Genomic DNA, 18,771 nt, shown 5'->3' with positions numbered 1-18,771 from the left:
CCATTAGCCTTGCAGAATATCTCCTGGATTAACCAGCAGTGGGGAGGGGCCGGGATAACTTTTTTTTCCTGCAACCTTTCACAAGTGGGCAGGGTCAAAATGTCTCCCTGTGAGCTGAACAAAGGCACCTTAGTTAAACTTTGAGACAGAGGGGTGGGTTTCCCATTTCAGGCAGAGAGGCAGGCCATTATGTATGCTTACAGCTTACAGACAGCATCCTTTCAGTGATTATAGTAAAAAAAGCAATGGAGAGCAAAGGCTAAAGTAAAACAAATCCAACAAGGAGTCAGATTCTGTTCTTCCCTTGCTACTCTCACAGTGGGTATGAAGTGGTATTTTTCTGGTTTTTCACTTGCATTTCTCTGATACCTAATATTCCTGGTTATCTGTACATGCTTATTGGTCATTTGTGTATCCTTTTTGGAAAAATACCTATTCAGATCTTTTGACTGTTTTTAAACTGGGCCATCTGTCCTTTTCTTGATGAGTTTTGAGATCTCCAGGTGTTCTGGATACTATTTCCTTATTAGATATGATTTCCAAATATTTTCTCCCATTGTATGGGTTGTCTTTTTACTTTTGACAAAGTGTAAAGGACAGTGTCCTTTGAAACACAAAATATTTTAGTTTTGAAGTCCAATTTATTTTCTTTTGTTGCTTGTGTTTTTGATGTTTAAGAACTCAATGACTAAGGTCACAAAGGTTTATTCTTCTACAGTTTTTGCTCTGTCCATTTTGAGTTAATTTTTGTATACTGTGTGCGGAAGGGGTCCAACTTCATTCTTTTGCATGTGAATATCTAGGTATCCCAGCTCCATCTGTTAAATACTCTTCTTTCCCCACTAAATTGTTCTCATAAATCTAGATTTAAATAGGTATTGTGCAGAATATAAAACAATGATCAGCTCAACTGTTTGGGATCAACCTGAAAGTTTGAAAAATGCAGAAGTCAAGTCTACTTTTATATCTACTTCCTATTGAACAGTCTGATAAAGACAATGACTCACAAAGATACCGAGATCCATTTAATAGTTTTTGAAGATTTTTTTCCTGTAAAATGGCTTGTATTTCCACAGATACAATAGTGAAGAAATAAACTTTTCAATTTGACATGAAATATAAAAGAACAGTTTTACAAATATATCCATAAAATTTAACTGCTCATAACACTATACATGGTAAATATGACCACCCTCTTAGCTTCTAGACTATTTAATACAGAGAAACAATCTGTCATCTCAGCTAAAAAGAAACAACTTCCCTTTTATCGAGTTTTTGTTTGTTTAGAAATAGTTAAGTAGAACTGGAAAAATATTTGCTTTTCCCTATCTTCCTCTAGGGATTCTGCATAAGGGTGAAAACTTGAGAGGATATTAGTTTTACTAAAAAGAAATACTGAACCTTCTGTTTTACTGCTTCAATAATGCTTACATTCTTTTAAAAAGGTTCTGGAGTTGTCTTACTGGTCTTTGACTGGGTCATAAAGAAATGATAACAGAGCCATGCTCTCCTTCTAGCACTCAAGGAGGAACTTCATACCCTCTGCCCACGAAGGCTAAACTGTGGAGATGTAAGAGCTACAGCCAAAAGAACAGAGCTGGATCCGGCTTAAAATCAAGATTCTGTTGTTTGTCTATCAGAAATTCCACTGTTAAAAGGCAGGATTGCATGAAGCTGACAAGTGTTTTTTAGCCAGCATTAACAACATCGTGATCATATATCCTTTCAATCCAAAGAACAGAATGGATTTAAAAAGGAACATTGATCAAAATCATAGAACTGCAGGTAACAACTCTGTAACCTATGTTACACTTAAATTAAGGAGAAAACATGCTCCTTTTTAAACTCTCAAAAAGTGCCCAAATAACAATACTGAGCTCCCAAACAGCAGGGGTTGAAAAAAAAATTTTTTAATGTAAGCAAAAATAAAGCACTGAAGCTTTATGAAGAAAAGAGTTCTCCTCAACTTTGATAATATAGTAGATGTAATAACTTAAAAGTAATTTCCCTACTGATCCTGGAAATAAATTCTACTACAATCATGTGTATGCCAGTTCTTGGCATATTTCTGCATCCAGATTCATTAGTCTCCTTAATGGAGCCCATCATTTTTCCAATGGCTTTCTCCTTTCTTTAAACCCTAACCCTGAAATTCTATAACCAGTTATGTCACGTGGCTTCCCTGAGGCACAAAGGTACCAAACTCTATAATTAACTATCGAGGAATGATAAATATGCTATTTATATTAAAAGACTTTAATTCTTTTGGGCTACAGTTAGAAAAAAAAACCAGAAAGCATAATACTTACTCTGCCATGTGAACTGTAGCCCTTCTTGCAAAAAGTGAAACCAAATAAGGAAAATGTAGAGTTGCAGCATGCATGACCTGGCAGCACCGATTAGTGATAATAAAAAAAAATTCCAGGCTAGAAAAATATTCAGAGTTGTATCCCATTAACTCTGAACCTTTTTTTTTCTTTTTCTTCTTCTTTTTTGGCAATAAACTGGCATAAACAACTGGGGGTGGGGGGCGGTGGGTGGAAAACTATGGGAATACATCACTGGGGTTTTTCTGGAAATGTAGTCACAAAAGGCATTTTGGTCAGGCTGAGATCAGGATAATTAGTCTGCAATTTCCTATGTATACACCTGGGAAGTGGGATTTGTCCTTGAATGTGATGTCAAGCAAGACATAACAACAGGCATGACCTCTGAGAAGTTACCTTTTCTGAACTATATGACTCTACTCTGAGCTAGAGTTCTTTATTCTCACAAATGAAATTGCTCTCAAATATGGGGAGTAGGGGGAGTCTCATTAATCAACGTTAGCAGATCTTACTGGAAGTGGCCAAGATGAGCCTGGCTTCCTTCTACAGAGGTGTGACCTAGCTGTGGTTCCCCAGGCAGGGGAAAGGGAACCTCACTTGGAAGTCAGAAGAAAAGATGTGGGTGGCACTAACAGAGGGTGGGTCACTGTTGCCCCTTCCAAGAGCTTGGAATCTTTTACCCAAGTTTACTAAAATTCAAAGCTTTCAAGTTGGAACATAACTATTTTGGGGCATCAGCATAGGCTGATGTAGAAGTCCTACACTTTAACTACTATAGTCCTTGAAATAGAAAATTATATCAGATGGTGACTTTTTGGAAAAAAAAAGTTTTTGATAGTCTTGCATCTAGAAAGGCTAAGATATTACCTATTTATCTTACAAGATGCTTTTTAAGGTATCAAGACTCCTCAAATCACCTTCTTCATATGGCAAGAAAAGGGACTGTGTGCTTCCTGCATCATTTTGTGGAGCCTAAAGCGGCACAGATTACATTGGTAAAAGCTAACCATGGGAGACTCTGGGTATGTCAAAAGGCATTCGATATTCTGGGCAATTTCATTTTTTTGTTTCATTCTCTATCTGCAGGTTGAGCAAGCTATACAGAATACAGTAAGCTATCAATAAGAGGACTGTTGTTGGATTTTCACAGCACTTAAAAATTACCAAAACAAAACCACCTCATCATAAACAATAATCTCCACTAAGAAGTAAAGCTATTTGAAAACTTAGAGGCTGAACTTTTTATATATTAAATCAACTTAAGCAGCAGCAATCAAGATGAATAGATCTTATCATGTTAAGGAAAAGGGCTTTCAAAATGGGTTAGAACAAGTGAAAATAGGCAAAATATTTGCCAGCAGGCAAACCATGGAAAAATCCAATTAGAACAGGAATACAGTATATTAGAATCATATAAATTATATATCTTTACAAAGGTTAAAAAAATGCGGCACGAATCTGCAATGGTCAATTTAAGAGGATGTTAATTTAAACAGTTGCTCCATGTGGCAGGAAGCTTTCATCCCAGCCAGCTCTGGCAGGGGCATGTCCTGAAGGATCTTTGCATCATGGGAATGGTGATACACTGGTACCGAGCACAGAGAACGAACATCCAAGAATTATTATTCAAAAATGAAATGAAACTAACAGAGAGGGCTGGTGGAGCTCATATGAAATTCTGATTTAATTATTCCTCAGTAAACACTCATTTGCTCTCTCGAAATCAGGAATTTCAAATGCTCTCTGCAGATGTACCACTTGGTGTTGTGTATCTAATGATTACATTTAAATTTAGTTTGATTTGCAAACATTTTCAAAACTTACAGGGCTCTGTAAGCTGCAGTGGAAGGCGACAGATGGCAGAAGGGGAGCGAACAAAACTGACTGCATCGTTGTAACATGTTGCTTTTAAGTTCACAGAATTTTGGCTTTCTTAAGAAAAACTTAGGAAACCCCAACAAGTGGTTTTAAAGAGTAAAACCTTATTTCTAATCACTCTTCAATTACTCGGTAAGCAAATGAACTTGATATTATATAACCTGGGCCATGTTTCCTGCTGCAATAATCACCTTCATTTAATGAATGTTTAATAAGAGTTGTTACATTTTAATCAACCAAATAGTTCTACCCATGCAAGATGAGTGTCAGGGACACAGACCATGGCAGATCAAAAGGCAGACCAAAAAGTTATAGAAAATTCTTTGTTTGAAATGCCAAGGGATTTGATGAATGTGTGTATAAAGTAATTAAATTCCACTGAAGTTAAAAGAAATAATAATAATGACAACATATTCCCTCCCCTCAAAAGAAAAATTTAAAAAGCCCCAGATTTCAAAACAACCACCTGTACTTAAGGTCTCCTGTCCCCAACATCATCTTACAGAGCCACTCTTTTGGCATCTAGTCAGATTCTAATCTGTATTAAGTATTTCCAGACATGGCATGACTACAACCTATACCACGCAGCACCGAAGGTTGCAATTAAGAGCCAACAACTTTTGAATACATTTCTTCTGGAGTTTTAAAATAGGATTTAAACTCCAGTCCCAGTTTACCAAAGAAACCCCAAGGTTGAAATGAAAGCATGGCATTTTAAATCCAGTTGTTACAAAGGTATTACGGTTTAATCAAGCACACTTCAATGATGATGCCGCTGTTTTGAGCATGCAACACACCACTTTTATGGTCAATGCCTGGCATGTTTCATCACCGTGCCCCTCTTTCTTCCTAGCTTCAGGACCCCCCCCCCTCCCCCAAATAAACGGCATTATAAAAAGGTAAAATCTAGAGTTAGTGGCAAAATCTTCACAGTAACTTGTTAATAAAGTCGTTGATGGCTCTTGAGGGCATCAATCAACTGGACCTTGGAAAATCAATTTGATGCAGTTCTGTTCCCCAAGCAGCTGTGTGGCACAGAAAGGGCAGGCGGCATGAAAGGCGTGAGTTCCGTGAGGCAGCGGGATCTGAGACCAATATTTCGCAGACTTCTCTGAGCACACGTGTCCACAAGGGGTGAAAGCATGAGTGGGCGGTCCCGCGTCTACGTAGAAGCCCGCCTCGCAGCCGAGCCAGAGCGGCACGTAGGGGCCCACAGTCCTGCACATGGGACACTCCCTCTCGTTGGCCTCCGTGTCGCTGCGATGGCCCCAGTTGTGGTAGCCGTGCACGTGGCCGCAGCTGAGGTACGCCCAGGGCTGCTTCTCCTCCACCACCTCTTTTCTGTTGATGCTGGGGAAGGCTAAGGTGTTGAGCCCCACTGGACACTGCGGCCGCGCCGCATTGATCTCCTGCCGCAGGGCTTCGATGTGCTTCTGGGTTGGGGTGTGAAAGAGGCCATCTGCCGTTCTCCAGAGCAGGGTGGCCCCGCACAGGTCGATGAGGGAGCCATCCTGCAGGACGTTGGTCTCAGTTTCCACCTACAAGTTTGACAGACATGTCTTTTTAAAGCAAAAATTGGCAAATCTTGCCAGTGTTCTTTCCTCTTAAAGATCAGCTATGAAATAAAAACGAGGCAGTTTATCCCACAGCCTCCTTGAAAACTAGGAGGGTAACTAGCCCCTCTGAGCCTCCCTTTCCTCATCTGAACATTGGATATAAATCATATATGTGATACATAATAAAGGCACAAGCTTGAATACACTTACTTTTACATGTTCGATTAATGGAGTGGTTTATTTTTCTTTTAAAAAATCATTTTAATTGGAGGATAATTACTATGGTTGTAACTGTAGTGGTTATTTTAACAAACTTCACAAGTCTCCTTCGATTTTTATTTTTCCTCCTCAATAGCACACCACCTCCTTGGTCTCATAAGGCATAGGAGATGTCCAGCCAGTTCATCTGGTGAAGACTTATGCTGATTTCGACCACAGTCAATTCAGAAGACCCTTGGTGGGCCTTGCAATAAACACTGCACTGCTGCCAGTGACTCCTGGTGACCTTTAGCTTCACATGATCTATCATTCAGCCTGCATTCCTAAGGTTTGAAGCAGAAACATTTACTGTGAGCTTCAGAACATCATTTAAAAGACTGGCAGTGCTACATACCAAGTGCTCACAGGACTGATTAACAGCTGACACGCAGCACAGTTAGACATGGTCCACAGAAACCTCATCCCTGCCTCCGTGTGCCACCTGCGCTCTATGGATGCACTCAGGTGAACTGCCCTCTGGCACGTGCATGAGTCCCCTCTGCCTAGAATTCTCTGTCCGGGCTCACCCCATCCTAGTCTACCCCAGGGCCTGGCAAACTCCCACTCATCATTCAAGGCTTACTTGGATGGCACTTTGCCTAGAAGTTGTCCTTTAATAATGAAAGCAGTCCTTCCCTAATAAAGTATCAAATACTGTTAGAAAAAGGTAAAATCCCAACAAAATGATAGATCTTAATATTTTACAGGAAAAACACAGAGACAGGTTTTCAATAGCCTTTAAGTTGCTGAATCTCTCTCCTCACTCCACCGCCCCCCTGAACACCTCCTGATCTCCTCCCTTCTTGCTAGATGTCAGGAGTCTCCCTTGTCCCTTGACAACAGATAATTCTCAGGGGAGGTTTCATCTCTGCATGAAACTGGGTAAGAAGAACACTGCTGGGGTAATAAATTGGAGTTTGGGTCACATTTTTTTTCCCCCCTTATGATTACTTTTTATTCATTGCTTTTTGTTTATATCAGTGATACATACATATATATATCTATTCTTCTAAAAATTATTTTTAATTAAAGGATAATTGATTTACAATTTGTATTGGTTTCCACCAAACATCAACATTAATCAGCCATAGGTATATTTATGTCCCCTCCCTCTTGAACATCCCTCCCAAAATTCTTTTCCCATTTAGGTTATTACAGAATATTGAGCAGAGTTCCCTGTGGTATACAGTAGGTCCTTGTTGGTTAATCTATTTTAAATATAGTAGTGTGTTTATGTCAATCCCAAATTCCCAATTTGTCCCTCCCCCTACCTTTCCCATTTGGTAACCACAGGTGTGTTTTCTACTTCTGTGAGTTTGTTCGTCTCGTAAGTAAGGGCATTTGTATCACTTTTTAAAAGATTCCTCATGTAATAGAATATCAGGATATTTGTCTTTCTCTTCTTACTTACTTCAGTTAGTATGATAATCTCCAAGTCTATACATCTTGCAATAACCTTGAAATGAGGTTATTTCATTCTTTTTAAGAACTAAGTAATATTCCACTGTATATATGTACATCTCTTTTTTTTATATAAAATGTTTAATTTATTGGTCTTTTGGGGGAAATCTGATGCATCACCAGTGTATTACAACTGAGCCATTAATCTTGTAGCTTCATCAACATTAACTGCTGTTTTCATGAAACTGCTAACAAATCAGCTGTTTCTGCAGAGGTTCAAGGGAAAGGCCTTTTGAGAAGTTTGCAACTTTCTTTTCTTTATCTACAAAAGCTTTATTCACTCTGGTAACTTTTTCATCATTTGCAATGTTTATCTTCTTATGATTAGTGGCAACTGGTTTTGCTTTATTTTTAACCTTAAAGCTTTTTTGGCTGGCTGTGTGGAATACATTCCTAGACTTCTGCCCTAGTAGTTTGTTCTTGGCCATGGTCTCTCACCAGACCTCCAATACCCTTCTGCAGTTGGCTCAAGTTCCAGGTGACACTATCTCAAACCACAGCTTCTTTATCCATTCATCTGTTGACATTTAGATTGTTTCCATGTCTTGGCTATTGTAAACAGTGCTGCAGTGAACACTGGGGTATATGTGTCCTTCCAAATCATGAATTTCTCTAGATGTATGCCCAGAAGTAGAATTGTTGAATCACATGGTAACTCTTTTAGATTTTTACCTGGAGAATCCCATGGATGGAGGAGCCTGGCAGGCTACAGTTCATGGTCGCAGAGAGTCAGACATGACTAAGGGACTAACACTTTCGTTTTCACATTATCAACACTGTAGGAGAGTTCCTTCCCTTTCCTCTACATCCTCTCCAGCATGTATTGTTTGTAGATTTTTTGATGGCCATTCAGACTGGTCTCAGGTGATATATCATTTTGATCTTCATTTCTCTAATAATTAGTGATGGTAAACATCTTTTCATGTACCTGTTTGCCATTGGTCTGTCTTCTTTGGAGAAATGTCTTCTCAGTTTTTGATTTTATTTTTTTGATATTGAGTTTCATGAGCTGTTTGTAAATTTTGGAGATTAATTCCTTGTGGGGTGCATCATTTACAAATATTTTCTCCCATTCTATGGATTGTGTCATTTTGTTTATGGTTTTCTTTGCTGTGCAAAAGTTTTTGAGTTTAGTTAGGTACCATTTGTTTATTTTTGTTTTTATTTTTGTTATTCTAGGAGACAGTGCTGAAAGAAAATATTGCTATGATTTTTGTCAGTGTTCTGCCTATATTTTCCTGCAAGAGTTTTGTACTTTTAGGTCTTTAACCCATTTTGAGTTTATTTTGTGTATGGTATTAAAGAATGTTCTAATTTCATTATTTTACATGTAGCTGTTCAGTTCTCCTTATAAAAGAATATTTTTCCTCCATCATATAGTTTTGTCTCCTTTGATATAGATTAATTGACCATAGGTACCTAAGATTGTTTCTGGATCTTCTATCTTGTTTCATTGATGTATATTTCTGTTTTTGCACCAGTACCATACTGTTCTTATGACTGTACTTTTGTAGTATAGTCTAAAGATGGGGAAACTGATTCCTCTGGCTCTGTACTTCTTTCTCAAGATTGCTTTGACTATTTACAGTCTTTTGTGTTTCCATAAAGATTTCTAGTTCTATGAAAAATGCCATAGGTAATTTGATAGAGATTGCATTAAATCTGTAGATTGCCTTGGCCAGTATGGCCATTTTCATAATGTTGATTCTTTTAATCCAAGAACATGATATACTTTTCCATCTGTCTGCATCATCTTTGTTTTCTTTCATCAGTGTCTTATGGTTTTTAGAATATAGGTTTTTGCTTCCTTAGGTAGATTTATTCTTATGTATTTTATTCTTTTTGATGTGATGATAAATGGAATTGTTTCTTTAATTTCTGTTTCTAATCTTTTGTTGTTAGTGTATAGAAATGCAACAGATTTCTATGCATTAATTTTGTATCCTGCAACTTTACAAATTCACTGATGAGCTCTAGTAGTTTTCTAGTAGCATCTTAGGATGCTAAGGATTTGCTATGTACAGAATCATGTCCTCTTCAAACACTGACAGTTTTACTTTTTTTACAGTTTGGATTCCATTCTTTATTTATTCTGATTGCTGTGGCTAGGACTTCCAAAATTATGCTGAATAGAAGTGGTGAGAGTGGACCTCCTTGTCTTATTCCTGATCTTAGAGGAGATACTTTCAGCTTTTCATTGTTGAGTGTGATGTTAGCTGTGGGTTTGTCATATATCATCACCTTTATTATGTTGTGATATGTTCCTTCTGTGGTCACTCTCTGAAGCGTTTTTATCCAAAATGGATGTTGACTATTATCAAAAGCTTTTTCTGCATCTTTTGAGATGATCATATGATTTATATTCTTCAGTTTGTTGATGTGGTATTATCACACTGACTGATTTGCTGATATTGAAAAATTCTTGCATCCCTGATATAAATCCCACTTGATCATAGTGTATGATCCTTTTCTGTATTGTTGGAGTAGGTTTGCTAGTGTTTTGTTCAGGATTTTTGCCTCTGTATTGATTATATTTGCCCGTGGTTTTCTTTTTGCATGTATGATATCTATCTGGTTTTGGAATCAGGGTAATGGTGGCCTCAGAGGATGAATTCAGAAGTGTTCCTTCCTCTGCAATTTTTTGGAGTAGTTTCAAAAGGATAAGTATTAACTCATCTCTAAATGGTAGAATTCACCTGTGAAGCCATCTGGTCCTGGTCTTTTGCTTCTTGGAAGTTTTAAAATTACTGACTCAATTTCTGCACTGGTAATTGGTCTGTTCATTTTTTTCTATTTTTCCTTGGTTTAGTTTTGGGAGAGTGTACCTTTTAAGGAATTTGTCCAATTCTTCTAGATTATCCATTTTGCTGGCATATAGTTGCATATAGTAGTCTCTTTTGATCCTTTGTATTTCTGTGGTGTGGTTGTAATTTCTCCGTTTTCATTTGTGATTGTAATAATTTGGGCCCTCTCCCCTTTTTCTCCTTTTTTTAATTGTCTACAATTGCTCTACAATATTGTGTTAGTTTCTGTTGTACAAGGACGTGAATCATGTGATATATATATATCCCCTCCCTCTTGGACCTTCCTCCCACTCCCTTATCTCACCCATCTATGTCATCACAGAGCAACAAGCTGAGCTCCCTGTGATATACAGCAGCTTCCCACTAGCCATCTGTTCTACACATGGTAGTGTATATATGTCATTACTAATCTCCGAATTCGTCAAACCCTCCCCTTCACCCCCCCGCATCCACATGTGTGTTCTCTATGTCTGTGCCTCCATTCCTGCCCTGCTAATAGGTTCACCTGTACCATTTTTCTAAATTCCACACATATGTATTACTATACAATATTTGTTTTTCTGACTTCACTCTGTATGACAGACTCTAGGTCCATCCACATCCCTACAAATGACCTAACTTCATTCCTTTTTATGGCTAATAATCCATTGCATATATGTACCATGTTTTCTGTATCCATTCATCTGTTGATGGACATTTAGGTTGCTTCTATGTCCTGGCTATTGTAAGCAGTGCTGCAATGAACACTAGGGTACTTGTATCTTTTTGAATTATGGTTTTCTCAGGGTGAATGCCCAGTAGTGGGATTGCTGGATCATATGACAAACTATTTTTAGTTTTTTAAGGAACCTCCATATTGTTCTCCATAATGGCTGTTCAATTTACATTCCTACCAACACTGCAAGAACGTTCTCTTTTCTCCACATCCTCTCTAGCATTTATTGTTTGTAGATTTTTTTTGATGATGGCTATTCTGACCAGTGTGAGGTGATACTTCATTGTAGTTTTGATTTGCATTTCTCTAATAATTAGTGATGTTGAGCATCTTTCCACGAGCCTCTTGCCCATTTGTATGTCATTTTTGAGGAAATGTCTATCTAGGTCTTCCCGTTTTTTGATTGGGTTGTTTTTTGTTTTGATATTAAACTGCATGAGCTGCTTATTTTGGAGACTAATCCTCCAAAGCAACTGTCTTTGTCAGTTGCTTCATTTGCAAATATTTTCTCCCATTCTGAGGGTTATCTTTTCATCTTGTTTATCATTTCCTTTGCTGTCCACAAGCTTTTAAGTTTAATTAGGTCCTATTTGTTTACTTTTAATTTTTATTATAGTAGGTAGGTCAAAAAAGATCTTTCTGTGATTTATATCAAAGAGTGTTTTTCCTATATTTTCCTCTGTGTGTTTTATAGTATCTAATCTAACATTTAGGTCTTTAATTCACTTTGAGTTTATTTTTGAGTATGGTGTTAAAAGAATGTTCTAATTTCATTCTTTTACATGTAGCCGCCTGGTTTTCCCCAGGACTAATTTATTGAAGAAATTATTCTCCATTGTATATTCTTACCTCCTTTGTCACAGATTGGGTAACACAAGTTTGTGAGTTTATCTTTGGGTTTCTATCTTGTACCATTGATCTATATTTCTGTTTTTGTGCCAGTATCATATTGTCTTGATTACTGTAGCTTTACAGTATAGTCTGAAGTCAGGGAGCTTGATTTTCCCAGTTCCACTTTTCTTTCTCAAGATTGCTTTGGCTATTCGGGGTCTTTTGAGTTTCTATACCAATTGTAAATTTTGGGGGTTCTAATTCTGTTAAAAATGCCATTGGTAACTTAATAGGGATTGCATTGAATCTGTAGATTGCTTTGGGTGATATAGTCATTTTCACAATATTGATTCTTTTATCCAAGAACATGGTGTATCCCTCCCCATCTGTGTCATCTTTGGTTTCTTTCATCAGTGCTTTATTGTTTGAGTACAGTCTTTTGCCTTCTTAGGTAGGTTTATTTCTAGGTATTTTATTCTTTTTGGTGCAGTGGTTATGGCATTGTCTCCTTAAATTCTTGTTATCTTTCATTGTTAATGTATAGGAATGCAATAAGTTTCTATGTATTAATTTTGTGCCCTGCAGCTTTACCAAATTCATTGATGAGCTCAAGCAGTTTTCAGATGCATCATTAAGATTTTCTGTGTACAGTTATCATGTCATTTGCAAACAGTGACAGTTTTACTTCTTTCCCAATTTGTATTCCTTTTACTTCTATTTCTTCTCTGATTGCTGTGGCTAGGACTTCCAAAACTATATGGAATAACAGTAGTGAGAGTGGACACCTTGTCTTGTTCCAGAACTTAGAGGAAATGGTTTCATTTTTCACCATTGAGAATGATGTTTGCTGCGGGTTTGTTGTATATGGGGTTTATTATGTTGAGGTTTGTTGTTGTTCAGCCGCTAAGTCATGTCCAACTCTTTATGACGCCATGGACTGTAGTATGCTCATGTCCATTGAATCAGTGATGCTATCTACATCTCATGCTCTGCTGCCCTCTTTTTCTTTTGTCTTCAATCTTTCCCGGCATCAGTCTTTTCCAGTGAGCCGGCTTCTCATGTCAGGTGGCCAAAATATCAGAGTTTTAGCATCAGTCCTTGCAATGAATATTCAGGGTTGATTTCCTTTAGGACTGATTGGTTTGATCTCCTTGCTCTCCAAGAGACTCTCAAGAGTCTTCTCCGGAACCACAATTCAGAAGTATCAGTTCTTCAGTGCTCAGCCTTCCTTATGTTCTAACTCTCACATCTGTATATAACTACTGGAAAAACCATAGCTTTGACTATATGAACCTTTGCTGGCAAAGTGATGTCTCTGCTTTTTAATACACTGTCTAGGTTTTGTCATAGCTTTCCTTCTAAGAAGCAAGCATCTTTTAATTTCATGGCTGCAGTATGTTGAGATAGGTTCTCCTTATGCCCACTTTCTGGAGAGTTTTCTTTTTTTTTAAATCATAAATGGGTGTTGAATTTTGTCAAAAGCTTTTTATACATTTATTGAGATAAGCGTATGGTTTTTATTCTTTAATTGTTAATATGTCGTATCACATTGGTTGATTTGCATATATTGAAGAATCCTTGCATCCTTGGGATAAATCCCACTTGATCATGATGTGATCCTTTTAATTTGTTGTTATATTCTGTTAGCTAGTATTTTGTTGCAAATTTCTGTGTCTATGTCAGTGATATCGGTCTGTAATTTTCTTTTTTGTGATATCTTTGTCTGGTTTTAGTATCAGGGTGATGGTCACCTTGTAGAATGAGTTTGGGATGTTGTTTCCTCTGCAGTTTATTGGAAGAGTTTGAGCAGGATGTGTTAGCTCTTTTTTAAATGCTTGATAGAATTTCTCTGTGAAGCCATCTGGTCCTGGACTTTTGTTTGTTGGAAGATTTTAAATTACACTTTCAATTTCATTACTTGTGATTGGTCTGTTTATATTTTCTATTTCTTTCTAGTTCTGTCTGTCTGGGAAAGTTGTTTTGTACAGTTCTTCCAGGTTATCCAATATAGTCGCTTAAGATCTTTGCATTTCTGCAGTGTCAGTTGTAATTTCTTCTTTTTCATTTCTAATTTCACTGATTTGAATTCTCTCCTTTTTTCTTGATGATTCTGGCTAAAGGTTTATAAATTTTATCTCCTCAAAGAACCAAATTTTAGTTTTATTTATCTTTGATATTATTTTCTTTTTCTCTATTTCATTTATTTCTGCTCTGATCTTTATGATTTCTTTCCTTCTAGTAACTTTGGGGTTTGCTTTTGTTCTTCTTTCTCCAGTTGCTTTAGGTGTAAGGTTAGATTGTTTGTTTGAGATTTTTCCTGTTTCTTGAGGTGAGACTAAATTGTTGTTAACTTCCTTCTTAGGATTGCTTTTTGCTGTTGGCCCAGATAGTAAAGAATCTTCCAGCAGTGCAGGAGACCTAGGTTTGATCCCTCGGTTGGGAAGATGCCCTGGAGAAGGGAATGGCTGCCCACTCCAGTATTCTTTCTTGGATGATCCCATGGACAGAGATACCTGGTAGGCTACAGTCCATGGGGTTGCAAACAGTTGAACATGACTGAGCAACTAACACAGTAATATACAGAGTTAGGATTGTTGTGCTTCCATTGTGATTTGTTTCTATGTATTTTTTAATTTCCTCTTTTATTTCTTCAGTGATTTCTTGGTTATTTAGTAGTGTTTAACCTCCACGTGTTTGTGTTTTTTACAGTTTTCTTTTTCTTGTGATTGATTTCTAATCTCATAGCATTGTGACTGGAAAAGATGCCTGATATGATTTCAATTTTCTTACATTTACCGAGGCTTGATTTGTGATTAAAGGTGGGATCTCTCTTGGAGAATGTTCCATGTTAATTCTATTGCTTGAGAAGAAAGTCTATTCTGCTTTTAGGTGGAATTTCCTATAAATATCAATCTAGTGTGGACTACTGTGTCATTTAAAGTTTTATTTCCTTATTTTCTGTCTAGATCTGTCCATTGTATAAATATGGTGTTGATGTCCCCTACTATTATTGGGTTACTGTTGATTTACCCTTTTATGGTTGTTAGCATTTGCTTTATGTATCGTGGTGCTTCTATATTGGGTATATAAATATTTATAATTTGTTATATCTTCTTAGATCGATCCCTTGATTATTATGTAGTGATCTTCCTTGTTCTTATAAAGTCATTATTTTAAAGTCTATTTTATCTGTTGAGTATTGCTCCAGCTTTCTTTTTCTATCTCTTCACTTTAAGTCTGTATGTGTCCTAGGTCTGAAGTGGGTTTCTTGTAGACAACATAACATATATACAGGTCTTGTTTTTGTACCCATTCAGCCAGTCTGTGTTTTTTGGTTACATACATTTAAATCCATTTATATTCAAGGTAAATATCAATATTTTGTCTTTAATTTTTGTCAATTTGATTACTATGTATCTTGGCATGTCTCTCTGGGTTTATTCTACCTGGGACTCCCGTGCTTCCTGGACTTAGGCGACTGTTTCTTTCCCATGATAGGGAAGTTTTCAGCTACTATCTCTTCAAATATTTTCTCAAGTCCTTTCTCTTCTCCATCTGGGACCCCTATAATGTGAATGTTGGTGCATTTAATTTTGTCCTGGAGGTCTCTTAGATTGTCCTCATTTCTTTTTATTCTTTTATTCTGTCCCACAGCAGTGATTTCTACCATTCTTCTGCCTCAGTTATTCTACTGATTCCTTCTATTGTATTGTTCATTTCAATTATTGTATTGTTCTTCTGTTTTAGGTCTTTGTCAAACATTTCTTTTATCTTCTTAGTGTGTGCTTCCATTCTTTTCTGAGATCCCTGGGTCATCTTTACTATCATTACTCTGAATTGTTTTGGGTAGATCTCCACTTCGCTTAGTTGTTCTTCTGGGGTTGTATCTGTTCCTCTGTCTGGGGTATATTCCTCCCTCTGACATCTCATTTTGTGTAGCTTTCTGTGATTGCAGTGTGTATTCTGAAAGATGCAAGGTTGTAGTTCTTGTTTCTGCTATCTACCCCCTGGTGAATAAGGCTGGTCTTAAGAGGCTTGTGCAGGCTTCCTAGTGGGAGGGACTGCTTCCTGGCCACTGCTGGGTGGAGCTGGGTTTTATCCCTCTGGTACACAGGGTCATGTCAAGGGATATGTTGAGCAGGCAGCTATGTGTTCAGGAGACTTTAAGCAGCCTGTCTCCTACTGAGGAGGGCTGTGATCCCACCCTGTTGGTTGTTTGGCATCCCAGCAATGGAGCCTACAGGCTGTTGGGTAGGGCTAGGTTTTCATGAAAAAATGGCGGCCTTCAGGAGGGCTCATGCCAATGAGTACTCCTCAGAACTACCACTGCCAGTATCTCTGTCCCCACAGTGAGCCACAGTTGCTCCCTACACAGGAACTCTTTTGATACCAGCAGGTAGGTCTAGTCAGGCCCCTAAGTGGTCATTGTTTCCCATTCCCCCCTCCCCCAAATGCCTCCCGGGTTCTGATATGCACAAGACCTTGTGTATGCCCTCCAAGAATGGAGATTCTGTTTCCCCCAGTCCTGTGGAAGTCCTGTGATCAAAGCCCACTGGCCTTGAAAGCCAGATGCTGTGGGGACTCCTCCTCCTGTTGCCAGAACCCCAGGCTGGGGAGCCTACTGTGTGGCTCAGAAGTCTCACTCTTGTGGGAGAACCAAATATAATTATTTTCTAGTTTGTGGGACAGCCACCCAGTGGGTATTGGATTTGATTTTATTACTACTGTGCCCCTTCTACCACTCCACTGGGGCTTCCCTTTTCACTGGATGTAGGATATCTTTTGTGGTAGGTTCTGGGGGGTTTTATTTTGTTGTTGTTGTTGTTGATGACTGTTTAATAGTTCATTGTGATTTTCACTTTTCGTACAAAGAGGTGAGCTCATATTCTATCATCTTGTCTCTGCCCCCTTAGCCAGGTGGAACAACCTTTTTCCTTCCTGCAAGAAAGTTCTTGGTAAATAACGTAACTTTTGAGTCTATGGTCTCTATTTTCCACATATTTTTTACTCCTATGTCTAGGATAGGTGTCCCTCTGAGAGACTCCTGTGCCTTCCAGTACTTTCTTATGACTGTGCTGATCACAAATATGCTAATGATTTGTGGCCTCACCTGTAAGTTTTCCAGACGCCACAATTTGAGGGCAGAGCCCTGGGCATCCTGGTCATTATCAGATTCCCAGCCCTTAGCTCCTTCTTAGTCATGGCAACCAATTAGGGACTGGGTATAGCACTGCTCCATTCTTACTCAGTTCTCACAGTAATTCTAAAGGGTATGTACTAGTATTATTCCAGTTACATGGATATGAGGTCAAGTCACCACTTCACAACTGTAGAGCTAAGTGGTAGATTAGGACCTGGAACTATGGCTTGACTTCAGAACTATTAATATGCAGTAACTGCTCAAACAGCAGCATGTTTTCCCTCTTAGTTGTTATTTTTACATGTTCTTTCTATCTTTGAACAAAATACATGAATGAGAGTTGGCCAGAAACTTATCCTGTTATGTGCCAACCAAGTGTGATTCCCTACAAGATGGTACTGAGTAGAAGCCAGGAGTTCAAATTTAAACTCAGGTCCTCCTGATTTAAAATCCCATTTGCTGCCACCTTCTAACTCTGTGACTGGGCAATATTCAACCTCTCTATGCTATACCTTCCTCATCCATAAAATGGGGATAATTCCACTTCCCTGACAAGGCTGGTGTGCAGATTAACATTTCTAAGACATTAGCTCATTTAATGCAATGTCTGCACCCAGCAAACACACACTGATTGCTTACTGTTGCTGTTAATAATGATCAATAACTCATTTGACCATCCTAACCCAGTTTTGTGTAGAATTATCCTATGATCAAAACTTTTTTTGAAAAACAGATTTTACATCCTCTTTCCTATTTACAAAGTTTATTGAATTTGTTTGGCTTTCATAGAAAGTGCTTTTCATTTTTAATCATAATGCTCCAAGATTGGGATTTTATCACAAAAGGCAGAAGCTATACCTGCAGCTGAATAATGGTGTAAGCAAGTAATAAAAATAATTATCCCCTAAAAACAAACATCCAGTAGAGAATAGCAAACCAGCTTTGTAAAATCCCCCATCTTCTTTTTTCTATCGTAGAAATATTATCTTTCTCTGTGAACTAGATCACATCCTCTATTATTTATATTATTATTTCCCTGGTAGTTTGAAAGAAAACACTTGTTCTCTCTTGTTCTAGTTTCTACCCAACAATTAATTAAAAGTACTGGAGTGGAAAATTTACTGAGAACCTTTTAGTGCTGTGCCACACAGCCATGGCAGTATGAGAAACCCAAAACTTAGTATTTAAGATATTAAAATGATTCTCCATAGAAGAAAGTGTTAAAAACCCAACAGCTTTAGGGCATTTTGGATAAGCAGTAATATTTATAGGAAAAATATTAACATGCCAAGTCAATGTAGTATATGAACTATTTCAAGTAAAACTGTAACTTTGAATTATATAGGGAACTATAATTTCTTATTATGAACAAGAAAAAAAAAGCTAACTTAATTATCTTTTTTGTCCCCAGAAAGTCTAGTAAATAATTCTGTAATTCATAATTTTCACTAATTAGTTTTAGACTGCTCAGGATTTTTCCAAATTAGTAAAGTTTTACACTAAAATAAGTTCATTTTTCTTAAAGTGAATTTAAACAGAATTTTATGGTGAAGTATAGCGATAGAATTATGCTTTTAATGTAGTTAGGAACAAAAGGTAATTTTCTTCCACTATTGGAAAAGCTTAATCATGACAGTGAATAAGGCCATTTCCTTCTTATTTTCAGAGAAAATTCCTATTCTCCTGGGTCAGTGGAACACAACCCTAAGACCTAGACAAAGGTTTTGAATTTCAGGGGAGAAAAATGACAGTGTTCCAGTTATGTGTTTCTAGTTTCAAGCATTTTTCTTGTGTGAAGTCC

The 18,771-nt window shown here is 37.6% G+C and overlaps 1 protein-coding gene and 1 pseudogene across 2 annotated transcripts in view; both read right to left on the bottom strand.

Annotated features, from left to right (window-relative positions):
* Nucleotides 1-1,012: 1,012 nt before the first annotated feature.
* Nucleotides 1,013-18,771, bottom strand: part of PELI2 (pellino E3 ubiquitin protein ligase family member 2) — a 200,064-nt gene continuing 182,305 nt past the window's right edge. For both annotated transcript variants that reach the window (XM_059890873.1, XM_002690952.7), the window contains one exon: nucleotides 1,013-5,743. In XM_059890873.1, coding sequence (XP_059746856.1) covers nucleotides 5,177-5,743 — 567 coding nt within the window. In that variant the 3' untranslated portion in view covers nucleotides 1,013-5,176. The remainder of the gene's footprint in view (nucleotides 5,744-18,771) is intronic.
* LOC132346383 (ribosomal biogenesis factor-like) lies at nucleotides 5,751-18,770 on the bottom strand (annotated as a pseudogene).

Source organism: Bos taurus, chromosome 10, assembly GCF_002263795.3.
Source record: "Bos taurus isolate L1 Dominette 01449 registration number 42190680 breed Hereford chromosome 10, ARS-UCD2.0, whole genome shotgun sequence".
Lineage (NCBI taxonomy): Eukaryota > Metazoa > Chordata > Mammalia > Artiodactyla > Bovidae > Bos > Bos taurus.
Note: the sequence above shows the minus strand (reverse complement) of the source record. Positions and strands in the feature narration are given on the sequence as shown.